General features: G+C 39.9%; 1 protein-coding gene and 1 long non-coding RNA gene across 5 annotated transcripts in view; one reads left to right on the top strand and one right to left on the bottom strand.

Moving 5' to 3' along the window:
* Positions 1–3,438: 3,438 nt before the first annotated feature.
* Positions 3,439–19,640, bottom strand: part of LOC310743491 (putative RNA-binding protein Luc7-like 2) — a 32,929-nt gene continuing 16,727 nt past the window's right edge. For all 4 annotated transcript variants that reach the window (XM_083573824.1, XM_083573821.1, XM_083573822.1 and 1 more), the window contains 8 exons: positions 14,369–14,467; positions 13,333–13,443; positions 11,890–12,033; positions 10,039–10,215; positions 7,824–7,915; positions 7,084–7,113; positions 5,804–5,998; positions 3,439–4,452 (listed from right to left, as the gene is read on the bottom strand). In XM_083573824.1, the coding sequence (XP_083429950.1) occupies positions 4,254–4,452; positions 5,804–5,998; positions 7,084–7,113; positions 7,824–7,915; positions 10,039–10,215; positions 11,890–12,033; positions 13,333–13,443; positions 14,369–14,467 (1,047 nt within the window). In that variant the 3' untranslated portion in view covers positions 3,439–4,253. The remainder of the gene's footprint in view (positions 4,453–5,803; positions 5,999–7,083; positions 7,114–7,823; positions 7,916–10,038; positions 10,216–11,889; positions 12,034–13,332; positions 13,444–14,368; positions 14,468–19,640) is intronic.
* Positions 17,517–18,772, top strand: LOC310743553. The gene is made up of 2 exons (XR_014539093.1): positions 17,517–17,593; positions 17,632–18,772. It is a non-coding gene; the product is annotated as an uncharacterized lncRNA (long non-coding RNA).

Here is a 19,640-nt window from a genome sequence, read left to right as displayed (position 1 = left end):
AGGACTTCGCGAGGGCTTAGATTCCCATAATCCCTCGCAGCCCGAGTGCTCATTTGCATGCGCTCCGGTGGCCGCGCGAGGGGTTGTTTTTGCACACGCTAGGGGGGATTTCGTCTTTGTTTCAGAATTGCACCCCGGATAAGGGAAAGCCAGGTTGCGCTTCGCCACTGGTGTGGTTCCTTGGCTTCACTGTGTTTTGCTCATCCTCACTTGTAAAGCTGCTGCGTTCAACTACGTGCCTTCGCTGCAGAGCTGAGGTTTATGCCTTAAACTTATGAGTAAGGAAAATAATGATCCGGGGTGACGCCCGGATCCTCACTGCTAATGTGAGAGGAATTTTTGAACGGGTACAGGTCGTCCCTATGGTGACCCGCCTACTTAGCGGGATGCCTGGGTGCTTTGATCTGCCCGACCCTTCCCTACTGAAATGGTTGAAAAAAAGTTTTTTTCTTGTAATATTTTCGTTGGGTTTCATAGACGTTAACTCATATGCACCCCATACAAAGCACAAATTATGTTGTATTTTGTGCGGTTTTCATTGGAAACAGTAAGTTTAGGATACACCTGCTGCATTTTGTATCAATGGATGTTGGGTTGAGGTGCCCACAGGTACAAATAACTGCTGAAGACATTATGCATGTTGCTCAAACACACTCTTAGTGCCTTTACAATTGTTTTAAGAGGTACACATTCCTATTTTAAAATATCTTACTGGGACAGAATTGTGAGAGGGAGAGTACTTGGGAGCTATTGCATAAGATTTATACAAAGTGTTGAAGGGTAAATTATACCTGAGCCTTGTACATACTGTGTATTCCTTGTTTTCACTGTTAAATCACCTGTCTTTCGGACAGGAAGATAGATATAGACAATTTAAAAAAACTGGAGAGGCATTTATCAGATGAGAGATCTTGCTAGAGGTAAAGCAACATCTAATCATAAGCTAATAGAGAAGCCAGATGATGCCCAGTTTCAATCTAATCAATTATGCACCTTTGCAATGTATTTGGAAGGGGGGGGGCTTTGTTCCCTTACATTATTCGAGTCTCTCTGTAACAAATCAAAATATGACATAAAAGGAGATGAATCTTTATTGCATTCTTTTAGAACAATACACAGGAGATACAGGAGGCCTGCAGACAGTAGGGGGGAAATTTAGGGATTATAGTGGCAGATCATAAATGGCAATCAATTTGGCACAACCCATCTCTATGAGTAATCTCTGCTCATCTGTAGGTGGCTTCTCTCAAAATTACCTTTTGCTGGCACTGGACTCTCTCACCAAAACATAAATCGGTATGTCTCCCCTATGCTGGAAAGGCTGCAGAGAGAGGGGCTCACATTTTCATGCAAGGTGGAGCTGCATGTTCGTATACTTCTTTTGGGAAAAGATGTTTCACATTATTTCTAAAATTACACACCAACCCCTTGCCCAGTTCAGCTCTCAACATATTATTAGACCCAAATTCAAATAGCCTTAAATGCAGAGATTAAGTATTTGGAAACATTCTACAGAAATTGCTATTGACTTCTGGTTAAATATTTGGAGTGTGGCTTTATCGGAATGCCTTACTCATCACAGAAGGTTAATTAAAAGCACTTCAAGAATGGACACTTTTGGTGAGACTTGACTTCCTTTCTTTCCCTCTATGAGACAGAATATACTTTTATTCCACTCTCAACACAAGACTCTCTCCGGACAGACTACCGTATTTTTCGCACCATAGGACGCACTTTTCCCCTCCTAAAAAGAAAGGGGAAATGTGTGTGCGTCCTATGGAGCGAATGCAGGGGGGAGGCAGGCGGGAAAAGCCCCCAAGAGCTGCACACAAGCTCCGTGCGCTCTTGCGGGCTTTTCCACAGGAGGGAGAAGGGACTGACTGGCCGCATCAGTCCCTTCTCCCACCTCCCAGAAAAGCCAGGAGAAGCCGCGATCTCTTTAAAGGAGTTGCGCGGCTTCTGCCGGTTTTGCGGGAGGTGGGTGAATCCCCCCACCTCCCAGGAAAGCCAGGAAAGCCCTGCGCAGCGTCTCCCGGCAAGGAGAGGCTGCACGGGGGCTATGGAGTCTATAGCCCCATGCAGCCTCTCCCGGGAGGAGAGCGGGGCTAAAGGGGAAGCCAAAACAGCGAGCGGGATCCATCCCGCTTGCTGCTTTGGCTTGCTCCATAGCTGCACGCAACCCCTCCGGCAAGGAGAGGCTGCACGGGGCTATGGAGTCTTTAGCCCCACGCAGCCTCTCCCGGGAGGGAGAGGCTGCACGGGGCTAAAGGGGAAGCCAAAACAGCGAGCGGGATCCATCCCGCTTGCTGCTTTGGCTTGCTCCATAGCTGCACGCAACCCCTCCGGCAAGGAGAGGCTGCACGGGGCTATGGAGTCTTTAGCCCCACGCAGCCTCTCCCGGGAGGGAGAGGCTGCACGGGGCTAAAGGGGAAGGCAAAACAGCGAGCGGGATCCATCCTGCTCGCTGCCTTGGCTTGTGCCATAGCCTCGCGCAACCGCTCCGGCAGGGAGAGGTTGTGCGCAGCCTGTACGCTGCTCTTTGGGGATGGGGGAAATTTTTTTTTTCTTGATTTCCCCCCCTAAAAACTGGGTGCGCCCTATGGTCCGGTGCGCCCTATGGTGCGAAAAATACGGTACTTCAATTGACAATGCGTAAGTAAATGTATAGCTTGTGTACTATGTACTCACTGCATATGAAACTTAGTAAAAATGTAGCAATGGACAAGTTACTGTAGTTATATGTTCTTGTATTTAAATGAAAAACAATAAAAATTATTGGGGAAACATCACTATAAAATACAAAGAATTAAAAACAAACTAGTTAAAAAAAATATTAACAATGGTTTCGTGCTCGACTTTGCTGACGCAAGGGGACTGAAACAAAAATCAAATCAATTTGAGAAGCCTCATTATTATACTCTCTTAGCTCTGAAGAGAAGCACCTTCTCAACAGTTAACAGATGGTATTGAATTATATAGCTTCTCTCAATCTAATGGAAACAGTGCCAGTTCAAACTCCAACTCCAACTCTGTTTATTTGTAAACACAAATGAAGGCCATGTACACATTTATATGTGGAGTACCAAATATATTCATCCAATCACATCTTCAGCAATAAATAATTTTTTGAGCTGTGACTAGACTGGAGCAAGTCTGTGTGGGCATGCTAACAGCAAATTCTATAAACATCTTAACCTCCCCAAGTGGAAGCTGCCATTGTAAAAGCAACAGAATGTTGTTGTTCCTCAAAATGCAGATAGTCTATTTCATAAAAAGGATATATTATTACAACTGTGTACCTCAAACACAGTGTTACCATCCAGGTAAAAAACAATATATCACCATGCAGGTTCCAGATACAATTTACCTGATAGAAAGCATGGACATTATCAACAAGCAGTTTAGTTGCGAGGAAGGAGTGGGGAAACACACAGCTACTTCAAGGGACAAAATTGTTATTTTATTTATTTATTTTATTATTGGTTTGTTGTTTTTTACAATTAAGGATGTGCAGTTAACACCCCACAAGAAAAGCAGAAAAAATCTTATGGAAAAAGAACCAAGTATACTGAACACATACCAATCAAGTGGTACAGAGATATGGGACTGGTTTTGATTTCAAAGTTTCAATAGAAATTAATAAAAAGGATGAAATGCAACAGCTGTTCAATTTCAAAGTCTAAATGGGCACTGTAAAAAAACCAAAAACTTTCAATTTTCTCCAGCACACATCCCGTCTAAAACATACTGCCAAACCTAGGCTCTCAAGAAGCAACTGAGAACACCGTATTATAGAGTTAATTAAAAGCTTTGGGACCCACCCGCCCTCCCTAAAAACCACTCAGTGCTGCTGTTTCGACTGGAGGAAAATTAGAGTAGTTTATAAAGTTTTGAACGCATCCAAGGCAAAGAGCACAATATAGTTTGTTCACTATAACTTGTATTGAAAAAGGAGAATAAAACATTGAGATCTACGTCTTGGTACATAAAATTGTTGTCTTTTTGAAGAGAGATCTTTGAAAATAATGTTTTACAAGTTTATTGGAAAAGAGAAAAAAAGGACACTGCTTTAGCTGTCATCAACTGAAAGGGGTCAATTCAGACTTCATTATAACCATTTTTATACACTGTACATCTACCCTAGTTGGATCAGTGTGTGGAACTGCTCACTGGTGTCCCTTTGAATAACTGTAAACTAAACCACAGTATGCAACTCCATAGGAAGCTAAAGGATCAAGTGAATGTACAGCCAATTATATTTCTCCTGCTTCACGCTCTTCTGAGCTTCTCCTGTCTTCTGATCTGCCATTAGCACTTTCATAGGAACGCTTCCTGTCTTTGCAATCTCGGTCTCTAGGTGACTTTTCTCTGGGGCTCCTTTCTTTGTCATGTGATGTTCTGTTACGGTCTCTTGATCGTTCTTGATCTCTGGAAGCTCTTTCTTTTGAGGATCTGGAAAGAAAATACAATGCATTTGAAAACCGACATGACTTCATTTGGTTTTTAATTTTCTTTATTAATATGAAAGAGACTGGCTGAACAGAACATAAAAGGGCACAGGAAGAAACTGCTTTACAGAGCTTAAGAAGGCATAGCAAAAAAATGTTATGGGGTCAAACTAGGATCACTTGCTACATCTGGAATCCACTGCCTTCTCCTTCCATTCATAATTCTAAAGTTAAGGGGAAGAGACAAACTGTTGCAGCTAGTCAATTTTCATGTAATCAAAGTCAATATTATTACTGGTCAACTGATGTAACTATGCTGCAGTTAGAGCAAAAACATTTCTTGGATAAGTCAAGCCATGGGCTAGTTCACAAGTTATGCTAAATAAGGGTTTAAGCCATAATTTAATGAACAGGTTCACCACAAATTGTCCCAGAGAAGATAAAACAATCCCAGCTTGTTTCACAAACTTGGGTCTCTAGCTGTTGTTGAACTGCTATCTAGGGATCATGGGAGTTGTAGTCCAGCAACAGCTGGAGATCCAAGTCTGAGAAACACTGCACTAAACAAACCGTAGTTAAGCTGCTGGGCAGTTTGAATGATCAAACAAGCCACGGTTTAAACCATGATTTACCACTATGTGCAAGCCAAGCCAATATTCTCATCACTTGACTTGTTAGGATGATAAGAGCTTGCACATTGGTAGAAGGGTACAGGTTCCAAGCATCCAATGCCAACAGATTATTTCTATATAATTCCAGCAACATATGTGCTTCCAACAGCTACAAACTAAGGTGATTTGTACTACTGCAAATTCTTTTATCTTACATTGTGTTGACCTATGGTTATTAAAAAACAACTTGAACTTAGAGACAATATCTGACCAAGGAGCATACGGTCTAAACTCTGACAGTAAAAGAAACAAAGTAGTAAAGTCAAAGGTTTCAAATGAAAAGATGCTTTTGAGAAAGTATTTGAATAAAGTTCAAGTGGCGGCACTATCTAGATATTACAAAAACGAACTCTACACATAAGCATGTGGAAATGACTGATATCCTGGGGGTAGGTCCTGGAAAGAAGGGCAGAAACACTGTTATTTTAACAAATTAAATACAACTTCCCCCCATCACAAAAGTTTCTCAAAGCAGTTTACAAATATAAATGCAAACATAAATACAATAATCCAACCATTAAAAATACAAATTATCAAACTAGTGCCCATGACAAAGGACTTGTACCTCATTTAAGAATAAACTAACTACCATCAAAGACAGAATAATGTTTCTACCAACTTTTCTGCACATAAACTAGTAAAATCGAGGAAATTAACTGCTCCTCTTGCTGACCTAAATGTTACCTTTTTTTAGAACTGCGTTCTCTGCTCCTGTCCCGGGAGCTATGCCTGCTTCTCTGGTGGCTGCGGCTCCTGCTGCGACTGGTGGAACGAGACCTGTGACGGTGACGTTTCTCACGGGATCTGGAGCGAGTTCTTTTCTTTCGCTCACGTGAGGAAGAACGAGATCGATGTCTACGGCGATCTCGGGATCTTGACCTGAAAAGAGATTTATAGTTGATGAGAAAGAACCACCAGCAGATATATTAACAGAACCTATAGGGTCACCACTCTCTTATTGTACTGCACAGGAGTTTGCAAGTTTTGGAGTTTAGCAGATCTCTTTGAAGCAGATGAAAAGCCTTGTAGCTGTTCTGAACTACTACTAAGAATAACTACCTACGTTGTGTGACAGCAGCAAGGCGGAAGCACTCTATATCAATGCTAGGACATGTCATGCAGGAATTTGGAACTTCTGGACCTAAAATACCAAAAACAAAGGCAACAAACTCCCTCCTTATTGACAACAGGCAGGTGCCTTCTCTGTATTCCTTTTGATGCCTGCTTAAAAAATATTTGTTTAGGCAAGCCTATCCAGACATATAGAAGTTACATATGTTTTATTTCCTCTTATAAAGTGTTGGTTTTAATCTTTTTAGTTCCTCCCAGTTCCTGTTTAACTGTTTTTAATAGATAACTTTAATAGTTTTTTTAAAAATTATCACTGTAAACTTCAGAGGTTTTTACCCTCCTTTACAATCAAAAACTATATATAGAGAGAGTTAAAAATATATATATAAAATATATGATCAGTTTAAATAAACATTTTCATTGGCTTGAAAAAGCAGCCAATTCAATCTCTCACCCTGTATCTTAAGCCTTGAATGATTGTTCAATAGCTAATAACAATATGGCCCACAGCCACAGTGAATTCAGTAGCATCTGAAGCGACTCATGAAATTCCAATTCTACAGAAGACCTACATAATCTTTGGTTAACTAAAGAGGATCACCTGAGATTTCTAGAACCAATTAACGCATTAATAAGCAGGACCAAAGATGCTAATTTCCCAGCAACTAATGAAGCAGAAAGGCACTATATACAGAATAAGATCCAGTGAGATTTCTCCATAGTTGGGTGATGAATCGTTTGAGATTGTGAATGTATCTGCCGGAGTCAACAACTGAAACTTCATTTTTGTGCAGGGAATTAGGACTGTGTTTGTAATCTCCAGGGAGATTATATTATTATTTATAAATGGTTCTGTTTGTGAAAATTTAAAAGAAAAAGGGATTATAACCTACCTTTTAGGGTTCTTGCTATGAGATCGAGATCTGAAAAAAGTGCAAAATATAGGTAAATGTTTATGTTGTGAAGTCAAAATACAAAGTACACTATTTGGAAGTGAGTATCATTGAAGTGATGCACTTTGCATGCAAGTGCACAGCTAATGCTCAGCAGCAATACAAAATCCAGGTCAACCCCAGCTCCAATGTCAAAAAGATGCATGTACCAGCTATTTTTCATTGTTAATGAAAACTAAAATTGTTGCCTTTCCAAGTATATAAGCTTTTAAAATCAATTATTTGCTATAAATATGAAACCTATGGGGAACATAAGAAAGTTAATGCTTCTTGAACAACTTTTAAGCTCTGTATTCCCTTTGTGGGTATGTTTTGTTAAATGAAATTAAACAGCAATAAAAATATTTATTAAAAAGGTTAATGTTTAAATGGACAAATCATTGTCTAAGAGAAATATTGCAGCTAGATTTTTGTTATCCCTGTGAAAGTCAAGTGTGGAAACAGGCTACAAGAATTTCCATTTTTCCAGCACCAGTATGACGCTTAGCTGTTCCATTTGGCATTCAGTCCCCCCCCAGCAGGTTTGTAGTTATGAGACCACTTTCTATTTTGTATACTTTTTCAGAAATTTTGTAACACCGCTGAGAGCAAAAAACCCTCTCAATGTCTTTCAAAATCAGTAGCCCAAAAATATTTAAAAGTATAAAACTATTCTGAAATTTTAAAGAGCAGATTTTTACCTCCTTAGCTTTTCCCTTTCTTCCTTCTCTCTTTCTTCCCTACGCTTTAGACGTTCTTGGTTTCGTTTCTCTTGCTTATCAGCCACAATTCTCTGAAAAACAAAGACGAAGTTGGAGACTGATAAGCACATCTATTTCTCTTGTCAATACATCAGGAAAGTTCAAATGAAGGTTAAAGAAAGATACAACAATCACCCAAAGGTATTTTAATCAGTTAGTGGACACTTACAAATATTTAAATTATTTTGCTTAATGTTGAGTTCTCTTTTTCTGTGTAGACCAACATTTAAAACTTTTGATCCAGAAGCTCTGTGCACTGCATTTATTGTGAGAGGTTATAGTAGACCACAAGCTTAACTTGAGTCAACAGTGCAATGCTGCAGCAAAGAAAAGCTAATGCTATTCAAGCTGCATCAGGCTGCTGTAATATAATGCTCTGAGATCAAGAGAAGTAATAGTATCACTCTGTTCTGCCTTGTTCAGACAGCACTTAAGAGTACTGTGTCCAGTTCTGGACACACAATTTAACAAGGATATTGACAAGCTAGAATTTGTGCAGAGGAGGGCAACCAAGATGATAAAGGGTCTGGAAACCAAGCCTTAAGAGAAACAGTTGGGGAAGTTGAGTATGTTTAGCCTGGTAAAGAGGTGAGAGTGAGAGTAGATATGATAGCCATCTTCAAATATTTAAAGGGCTGTCATAAGGAGTGATGTGAGGTGAGAATATTCTCTACTAGAAAATTCTCCAGAGAATATTCTCCACAAATTCTAATGTAAAAAGCAGTTTTACAACCCACATTTTAAAAAATCTAGTAATTAATAAGACAAGCTATGATATTACCAGTGTAAGTAATAAATAATGATTTTTTTTTTATCCAGTTATGTTACTGGGCATTGTGTTATTCAACACTGGCAGTTCTGAAATGTGAGCTACAGAAAACATTTTTTTTTTTTAGTATTAAAAATGCTATTCATTTAATTTGATGAACTTTTGAATCTGTATGTATTTCAACTATATGTAATAGCCCTTTCCCCCCTATTTTGGTGTGACCTTATTCTTAGCAATTCTATACCCTTGGACATACAGTGTAATTTTTTTTACAGAAAGTAGCTTTAATGCTTTATACACTTAAAGTACCGAGGCCTATACAATCAATTTCAAAATTGGTGCAAAAAAAAATATCAAAGAATGTGAATTCACTGCATTGCCACATTGAATAAAAGTATATGTACAGTTTTTGGTTGCCATCTGAGCAAGTTTTCCCATGAACAGACATGTATATTAACTAATTATATCATTTTCAATGCATTAAAGTGAATATTCTCCTATTTTAAATGAAAATTCTCTAATGTTCTCATTAATTGAGAATTTTCTTGAGGATATTCTCCAAAAGATTATTCTCGAGAATTTTAGCATCACTAGTCACAAGCTTGTTTCTTCCTGCTCCAGTGGCTGGGGCTCGAACCAATGGATTCAAGTTACAGGAAAATAGATTTCAAGTAAGTATCAAGAAGAACTTTCTGATGGTTAAGAGATGTTTGGCAGTGAAATGGACTCCCTGGGGAAGGTAGTGGAATCTCCTTCCTTGAAGGTCTTTAAGCAGAGGTTGGAAGGCCATTTCTCATGTACAGTGTTAGACACTGAGGCATGAAAGCCAGGAGCTAAATGGCACCTTAAATCTAGGTTATGAGCAAAACAACAGAATATCCAGACACGCTTTTTTATAACAAGAATACAAAGCTGAAAATGAATAAACTGCAGCTAAAATACTATGTTCACTTTTCACATGGTCTAGTCCTTCCCCTGCCCACTCCCCTAATATTCTTAAGAGGGTCTCTTCTCCAGTCTTCAGAGAGTAGCTAGACGTCTTCTCCAGTCTTCAGAGAGTAGCAGTGTAATCTGAAATCTTAGGCGCAGTACTGCACCGAGCTCAGAAACTGCTCGCGCTAATGAAATTTCCTGTTGCAAAATGCACCTAGAACAATGGGAGTTTGAACACTGAATCAAAGGGAGTTGGAATAGATGACCCTTGGGGTCCCTTCCAACTGTACAATCCTATGGTTCTATGATTATTTCATAAATTTATTAGTTGCATTACCTACTTAAGAGCACCTGGAGTCATGCAAACCCATATTAAGCGTGATATGATATCCAACTAAATCATATTCAGAATAGATCCATTAAAATTAATGTACTTATGTAATATTTATTTACCCTGAGTTCTTCAAGCTTCTCTCTTATTTCAATAAAGCCCAAGTGCAATTTTCCTCCAAAGTGATCAGCAAGCCGCCTGTCATTATCATGTAGACCAAGATATGCTGAGCATACTTCACAAACTCGAAGCTTCTGTTGCTGAAAGCTGGAAGCAGGCATGGAATTCCTGTACACTTCCTGCAAAGACATCACAATATTTATCTCAAATGCATGAATAAAACATATTCTTGGTAAGTATATAATGTGCCTTCTTTAGCTAGAAAGCCAGCATTTCCATTCCTTAATAAAGGACAGGTGATGAATTAGGCCAGTACTATGCACAAGCTCCAGCCTAAACTTTCATTAATATAAATTTTATTTTTCATTTTTTAAAATTTCCCAACCTACAGTTTCAAGCCTGCAGCTTCAGATTTAAAGAGTTCCACCCTTTTACAAAGCACATGCATCTGCACAGACACTTTGCTGGTTATTCAGTCTGCTGCTGCACACTTCCTGGATAAAACTGATGCCAAATGGCAGAGGCAACAACAGCCATTATTTCTAACAAGTTAGACTTGCACAAAATGTGGCAATGTATCCTCCTCTCTTAGCAAGAGTGCTTCTGTATAGGGTTCCAGCCATTCCCGACTTCCCTGTACTATAAATTGTAAGAGGCTCAAACAGGCCAACGGCACATCTGTATTGGAATTTTTTAAAAAGATGTTTTAATTGTTTCATCATTTGTGCCATCTGCTGCCCTAGGAGACATTGGAAGGGTGGAATATACATTATTTTTTAATAAATAAATTAATAAATAATTTGCCTCTTACCAGTTTTTCGATTTCCAACTAATACACAGCATTGTTTGGCTGCCAAAGGCCACTGACAAAATCACAGTGGGTCAGGGCTTTTTTTGGGAGGAGGGTTGGCCCTCTTATGTGTTCTTAGCTACTTTAAGCTTTTCTTTGCAAACACACATCCTTTCTCAGCAGCTCTGTTTGCCTCCAGGCCTGTTACCATGGGGACATTGGGTTCAAAATTAGAGTGAGTGTTTGGTTTGCCAAGATCAGAATAACTTGCTGATTATCTGCCCAGTGTGATACCCCTTGGTGTAGGGAAGGGAAGGGCAGAAAAACTTGAAGGAACTGCCAGTGTAGAATAGGTGTATTGTCTGTAAGCGAAACAATAATGGAGAAATAAACTTTGATTTTAAAACAGATTAAAGAAACTGCTTGGTATGAGCATGGGGGCAGGAGGAGAAAAAGACATAAATAAAATGTAATTATAAGGATTTCCAGTTAAAAAGCTGGAAAACGATGAACTGACACTGCTGATGAAATTACATTTGTTCCTATACATAAGCCAGGACTGGGAGTTCACAAACGCAGTTTAGAAGCCAGCCAATATAATAATAACAACTTTATATAACACAATTTAGGCACATGGTGCTTTCCTACCATAAGGAGAATACTATCTAAAATTGACACAGGAAGGGGGGGGACAGACAGTGGGAATAAGTAGGCGTCTGGAGAAAAAGGTTAGAAAGGAAACTGGGTGGTAGCTGGTGGTACACAGCATCGCAGAAGGAAAGAAATTGCATGAGTCTCCTCATGCTATTTTCTCCTTCTGCAGTACATGATAAGAAGTGAAATCAGCTAGAAATAAAATCCCAACTCAAATTCATATATAGATTTATTTGACATTTTGGGACAACAGATGAAGTTGTAACCATCTAAGACTTCTCTATATGCTAATGTTGTGAATTAACTTATTGATAAACAATACAGACTGAAAGCTTGGGACCAGTGTTTTAACCATGATTTTCAAATACTGTACCAAACTGAACCACTAAAGAATCCAATTTCAGATTACCTCTGCTTCTCTTTTCTTTGCCCTTGCTTTCTCCACTTCATCCATTACTTTCTGAGATTCTTCCACATTTCCATCAGCTCCAAGTTGTTCCACCTTTGCAAGCAGCTTTCCAATTTCCTCATTCAATTCGTGGACTCTTTCAGCCTTTAAGATGGGAGAAAATGTAAGACTTACAAGAATTCAATAATGCAAAAATCATTGTAATATAAACCCACAAGTAGGACCTACAACAAAATGTGACAGTATGGAGCACTTCTGTTAAGGATCCCAGCTGTCTAGCCAATCATGCTCTCTTCCAGGACTCTCCATACCCCCCTCATACCCTGGTTTTACACACACAGCAACAATAAATCAGCATTCTGTGGCCAATGCACATAATCAGTCCTCACTGGGCAGGTTCTAGCATTTTTCTGGTCCCTGCCCCCCTATCCCACCCAAGATTTAGGAAAACCCAGCTATGTTATCTATGAACAAAAATGGGCTGCTGGTCTCTCATTTCTTGAACCATATAACTTTTAGAAAGATCATTAAGAGACAAAAGGTTTAACTACACTTAAAAAATGAAGTATGGTAGCACAAAACTTCAGTATGCATTATATTCACTGTAATTTATTAGTCCATGGTATTTTCCCAGTAAAACAAAACAAAAACTCACTGAAGTTTACAGGAGTATAAAATGGGGAAGGGCCCTATCTCAATGTCAGAGCAACTGCTTTGCATGCAGAAGGTTCAGTCCCCAGCATCTCTAGGTGGAATTAGGAGAGAACCTTGTCTGAAATCATGGAGAGCCACTGATAGTCAGTGTAAATGATACTTAGCTAGATGGTCCAATGATCTGAGTCAGCACGAGACAACTGCCTAAGTTCCTTCCCAATACCAAAAACAACCTACTGTTCGTTCCTTGTACCGAAGTTAGATATATGTAACACCCGCAATAATTAAGATGACTATGGCATAGGAGTGGGTATTATTTGAACGAAACAAAAATATTCTCTTGCCCTCTAAGGCAGATCTTTTTTCAGTTAAGAGAAGAGCCACTGAATTCCTAATTCTTACAAGCAGGAAAAAAAGGTTCGCCAAGTCTGCTCTTGCATTTTGAGTTCCCTGAACTTTCTTTCAAAACCTATGAATTCATTTCAGTTCAATTCAAGAAAGCTTGCAATACATAGGAGAAAACATAAAATGCTAAAATCAGGAGAGCCCAGAGAATTGGATCCAACTCAGAGAAGCGTAAACTAAAACCTGTGGCTCAATCACAAGCTCTCTGCATGGCCCTGTCAACAGCTAAATGGACTTGCGTTGCTAAAATGATTTAAGGAGATTGGTAGGGTGATTACCGTGAGTTTTTTGCACATTAAAGAGTTACTGTAGAAATAATGGTTTAACAAATCAAGCTAGAATAATTATGGAGTGACTTGTAGAGTGGGAGTCTTAAATGCTTACTTTGGCTGCAACTTCAGCACTGATTTCTTCTTGGGTTTCAGCCAGTCTTTTCTTTGCCACTTCAGTTCTTCGATCACAATCAGCAATGAATGACTGTAGATGATCCATTGCCTAATACATTTAAAAAAACCCAATCTAAACCATCAATCAAAGGAGTATCACTGCCAGAAATAAGCATTTTTTAAAAATAAGGCTAGCATTGCTACACTGACTGCTGGTTCAACCTTAAAATGTGCTTGGGTTTTTGTATTTCATTCAAGTTCTAAAGTTTATTATTTGCATAACTCACCCTCTAGACTTCCTGGGAGATTTTAAAGCAAATGCAACTCAGACCACATTTAAATGCATTGCTTTCAATGCAACAAGCAACAAGTACACTAAATCTTTAACACTCTACCATTCCCTTTCAGATCACATAGTGGGCCATTTCAAAAGGTAAAATTAGATGGTACAATCATATTGGATTGAAACACATCTGCAACTGTATTTGAACTGGCAAAAAGAGTTGTTAAAGTGAGAAAGTAACATGTATATGGAATTCACATAACAAGGAGTAATACCCTAGCTCCCCACTGCGCAAATGTTACAAGAATAAAGCTTCTTCTTAAACACTATTGGTACTGCAGGAAGTGGAGCTATTGGTACTGTGGGATGTGGAGTGAAGAAATGACACTTACCATGCCTTCATTTAAAAAAGGGTTGTGTACTCCTAGTGTGTGTCAAAGGTACAAAGGCAAATGCTATTGAGAGAGAGACAGTTTGGAGGTGGAGGGTGGGGAATAGCAACGACCCCTCCCACTCTTAATAACTGTCAAAAGTTATGAATTCCATATTGAGGATATGGAACTATAAACATTTCACAACACTTCATGTACTGGTCAAATAATTCTGCAAAAGCTGCCACTTAGTTACTAGGATTCTTTATAGAATTAAAAGTTTTTAAAAACACAACTGCACTGTGCACTTGTCTCATTCCTTCCCCATTCTCCCTTCTCTAGCTTTTATTAGATAGAAATAGCTTCAAAATGAAACATACGTCAAGCTCAAAGAAAAAGTCTTGTTCTTTGGATGCAATTTCATAATCGGCTCTTAATGCCAAGTCGTGCACCTTCAGACATTCTCCAAGGTCCATCCTCTGAAAATAAATGCAAAATTTTACACAGAAACACTGGATACATAGTGGGTTAAAACCATACTCTACTCCAATATTGTGAAGCAAACCGTGTTTGTGCAAGCTTTAAAAACAATACAATATTTGAAATAATTAGCGTGCCAGATTTGTTATAAGTGATCGAATCCAGTCTGCACTGAAGCATCAATGAACCTCAGTATAACCATACTCACAAACTAGAGCAAAGGTATTTGTTTGAACCTCACCCAAATAGCTCTGCAGTCTTAGCAGCATTTCTAATAATATTTTAAAAGTAGAAAATCCTAAGTACATTTCCCCACCTATCCTTGTATATTTTTTCCTGATAAATTAGTAGATGCAAGTTAAGAGACAAAAGGTGTGTGTACGCCTGGTGTGGGAAACCTCAGGCTGGGTGATGTGTACAAATATGCCCCTCCAGGGCTGTCCCTAGGCTATACCACATATGACCCTGCTGTCCCCCTTTCTCAACTACTTTGCTTTGCTGGAATGTCTCCTTGTAATAATGCCTCTTGCTTAATTTGATGGCAGGAGGTTACAAATTCTAATTAAAACCACAATGCAATTAAAAAATAACAACAAAACAATCCAATTTCAAAAACTAAAGCCAGCAGCTGTTTAAAGCTATTTGTAGCAGGACAACTGTTACATGAGAACGTGGGCATCTGGTTTGCATCCCTCCCAAAAACCACAAGTGGAAGCCAAATTTTTATTTTAATGCTGGCTTCATGTAAAATGTAAGCCAGGCCAGTATATGTAAGTCAAAGGGATGGTGTGTGTGTGTGTGTGTGTGTGTGTGTGTGTGTGTGTGTAGTCTCTTTTCTTGCTTATACAAATAGTGGTTGGGCAAACAACATAATCTCCTGACATTAAAAAACAGTAGTGATGGAGAACTTCAAATCTCTCCCTAGGACACGCTTCCTCGCTGGCTCTACTTTGCACCCTCCGTCGGTGTTTTCACCTGGCTAGGATGTTTTCTTCTTGCTTGCCTGGAGGATGTGTGTAAAAACTAGCCTAATGTACAAAGGTAATTTATACTTGTTGCTTTGTCTACTTTTGCCTCTCACCCCACCCACCACTGGCACATGGCCGCTGGAAGGGAAGGCAGCCTTTGAGCTAGAAATGGTTCCCCATCCCTGATATGCAGAGAAGAGCACTGCTTTCCCCTCATATTCAAGGAAGCTAGCAATGCAATCATATACATGCCTACTGAGAAGCCCCACTGAATTCATTGAGACTTACCGTAAATTTCGCTCCAAAACACGCACTTTTTTGCTCCTAGAAAGTAAGGGAAAATGCCTGTGCGTGTTATGGAGCGAATGCACGGATCGGAGCCATGGCTGCCATCAGTCAAGCAAAGCGGGAGCCGCTTACACACTCTACGAGGCTCTCGCTTTGCTTGCTTTAAAGCGACCTGGAGCCGGGGAGGAGGGAGGGAAGGAGAGTCATGGCAGCAAAGCCGGCAGCAGCCGCTTACACGGGAGGAGGGACGGAGCTAGCAAAAGTCCGTGCGCTCTCTAAACAGAGCAGTGAGGCTGCAGAGGGATGGCAGGAAAGATAAAATTTAAGCAACCAGCAGCAAAATAAAACCAACCTCGAGCTCTGAGCCAGCGCAGTGAAAACCAGGAAGTAAAAAAAAAGGCTGGGGAGGGCATGAGGGAGAGGGGGAAACTTCGCAAATCCCCCCCCCCCCCCGCGTCTCAGCTGATCCGCGGGACGGAGCAGCTTATTTTCAGGCAGGATAGATTTGAGCATTGTCTGGGTCCTAGTGCCCCTACCGCTTTTTTGTGCTCCATTCTATTGCTGCTGGTGGCTGCTTATCATTCAGGCTGCAAGGAGGAGCGCTTTTACACAGCTAATGGCGAATCCCCTGCAATCCAAGTCCTCCTCACTTGCTCAAATCTATTCTGCCTCAAAACAAGGAGCGGAAGGAAAAGGCTGCAAACTGTTAAATGGAAAAAAAACCCAGGCACAGGGCAAATACCTTAAGTATACCTTTAAAGCAACAGTGCTCTTCCCCCCCCCCCCCCGCTCAGCTCGCAGAAAAGCTCCTTCTCCACACACCCCACGCGTGCTCCTTGTCCCTTGAGTTCTTTTCCTTCCCTCCCCACTTAAAACGTGGTTACAAAGCATGGATCCACATGGATCCTCAGGATTTTTGCACTGGGTCACCCCAAATTCACCATCAGATCACATAGCATTTCCATGGCTATAGCCTGCACCAAAAAACACACACGCACCCACTGTTTCATGGGGCCGCAATGGCGCAAAAACGTTACAAAGCATGGATCCACATGGATCCTCAGGATTTTTGCATTGGGCTACCCCAAACTCACTGTCAGATCACATGTCTGTGGCCACAGCATGAACCATAAAAATCATACATCCACTGTTTCGTTTAGAATATTTTTTCCTTGTTTTCCTCCTCTAAAAACTACATGCGTGTTATGGTCAGATGCGTGTTATAGAGCGAAAAATACGGTACTCTTAGAGATGTGTGTATAAGCTCACTCAGTGGGTGATATCCAACTAAGTCAGACTCTGAATAGAGTCAGTAAAATAAACGGATTCATAGTGTTTTCAGTTGGTGTACTGAATGTGACTTATGTTGACCATCATCCATTATCTTTAGAAACATTCCTATTTTTCCAACAATGGAAGTTAACTACCAGTATAGCCCTTAAAATCTACCTTCCCCCCCCCTGCAATGACTTATATAGTATTTCAGCTCTGCAGCCATAACTAGACAGTACTTGATAGTTACAGTTACAGTATATTAGTATAAAAACCTTAATGAGGGGGCTAGGACATAATAGGCTGAGTCTACACAGCAAACATTTAGGACTGTTTAATTGTCATGGATCCTCTTTAGGGTTTTGGGAACTGGAGTCAAAACACTGCACTACGTAGTTTGATTCTGCTCAGCTGCAACATACATTTAAATTTTGTTCAATTCAGACTAACAGATATTGCTACCACTTCTGACATTATTTAATTTGTTTGGCTTAAGTTCACTTTTGAAAAATTAAACACTGTTCCGGAAGTCCGTTCTTAAACCAAAACTTTTCTTAAACCAAGGTGCGCTTTCCCTAATGAGGCCTCCCACTGCTGGTGCCCTTCCACCATTCAGATTCTGTTCTTAGACCGAGGTAAAGTTCTCAAACCAAGACAGTATTTCTGGTTTTGCGGAGTTTGTAAACCAAATCATTCTTAAACCAGACTGTTCTTAAACCGAGGTACCATCAGGGTTGGATGCACATAAGCATAAGGTACTATGATGTATGCATGGTGGACAGAAAGAAATCAATTTTACCATCTAGCAGCAGCCCCTTGTGTCACATGGGGTGTTTTCCAGGATGCATGGAGACTGTCACTATAAGAAGAAATATTAAAAGTCCTGTATGTGCCCAGAACTTTCAGTTCTGTAAATCCAAGGCCAGCATTAGAAGGTCAATTATTGTAGATAAGGTGGTTAATATGGGGTGAGAAGGTCTACAAATTATCCCACTGTATGGGGCCCTCTCCTTCAAGTTTGAGAGGAGATTGTCCCTGAAGTCAGACACTGCAAATGCTTCCAAAGCACAGTACAAGAAGGCTAAGCCCCCACCTGCCTCACTGAATTGTGTCCCTGATGTCATGCAGTGCTTTTGAGGCACTTTGAGCCTTTAAAAGCCAGCGTTATGTCGGAGGTAAGATCTTGCCCTTTCTCCAAGCTGTGGGAGGGACACTACTGGGGCAACTACAGATTTTCAGCTGTCCTGAAGTCAACTGAAACATTTGTAGTTCTCTGGTTGAAACGACATGCAGTAGGGTACCCTTACTTTAATACCGTTAGACAGAAAAGGTGGGAGGAAATGGGGAAGGACCACAGGAGAAATATATGTTGCTCCTAGATTATCTGATAATGAAGGATATAAAATGATAAAATCTTTGAAGTGTAAATAAAAATTCAATGTCACTCTTTTCCTTACTCAAACACCATTTGCTCCTATGCCATCAGATTTGCTTTTCTTGTTTGCCTTGTGGAGTACAGTACTTGCCACAGAACTTGGGATGTTGGGAGGTTGTTGGGACCCTGAAGGCCTGCCTATCTAAGGCAACTAATGTTTTAACAAACCATACCTATTTTGGCCTTTAGACAAACGTGAGGGGAAAAAAGAGCTTTTAACAACAGAGCTTGGCTGACCACTAAAGCATCTGAGGCAGCATTCAGTGGTTTGAAAATCCTACTCTGGAATTATCTTCAATGAACAGTGGGTTAAAAATCTTCAAAATAAAAACAAACAAACAGGAATACTCTCTTTCCCCTTCTCAACTGGGCTACTTACTGTGTGGTGGGAGAAGCAAGTTCCTCTGGTTTTTCTTCATTTTTCTTCCTCTCTTACCCTTTTCTTGTATCCCCATCCCACTCTGTGGTCCTAACAGTCACCTTATTATATTTTCTCAGATCCACCCTCACAAGGAAAAAATGTCCCCTACATAAAAACGCAGCAAGTCAGGCTATGCTAGAACCTTTCTCCTATACACATAGGTTTTTATGTGCAGTGAATTCTAAGATGAGAGACTCAATTATGCCCCAGATCTGCAGTCTAAAGTATGTTATAAAGTAAAAATGTTCCTAAAAGATCACTGGCAACTCAATGTTAAATATCAATTTGTGTGTGATGAGGGCAGTGGGAAAATGTAGCTTAGAAGTGAATATTTCATTATCAAGTTAGAAGCACATTCACACTGACAAATCTAGATTCTTGATCTTTTATCTTTTTATCTAACCAGTTATCAAACCGAAATTAAGGTTTAGCTCCCAATAAAGCAGCAATGAAGGAACTAGTGCTTAAGAGACACTACCTTAAATTTGCAACTAAGTTTCTAACAGATTTCTAACAGCTTGCATCAAATATCCTATATTGCTGGGGATTGGACTAGATGACCCTTGGGGTCTCTTCCAACTCTATGATTAGTATTTGTTCTTTCCATCCTCTTAGGAGTTCTATAACATCACTTAGCTATCTTATGAATTTTTCTTTTTTTAAGGAAGCTTTATTTGAACCCCTGCTTATCAAAGTGTATTCATTGTGTCCACCCTTCAAGATGAAGAACAGCAGCAAAAAAGAATTTGTGCTGCATGTATATTTCCTGTAGCTCAAGGATTCAGACT

The sequence above is a fragment of the Podarcis filfolensis genome (assembly GCF_964270895.1).
Source record: "Podarcis filfolensis genome assembly, chromosome: 10".
In the NCBI taxonomy this organism is placed as follows: Eukaryota; Metazoa; Chordata; class Lepidosauria; order Squamata; family Lacertidae; genus Podarcis; species Podarcis filfolensis.
Note: the sequence above shows the minus strand (reverse complement) of the source record. Positions and strands in the feature narration are given on the sequence as shown.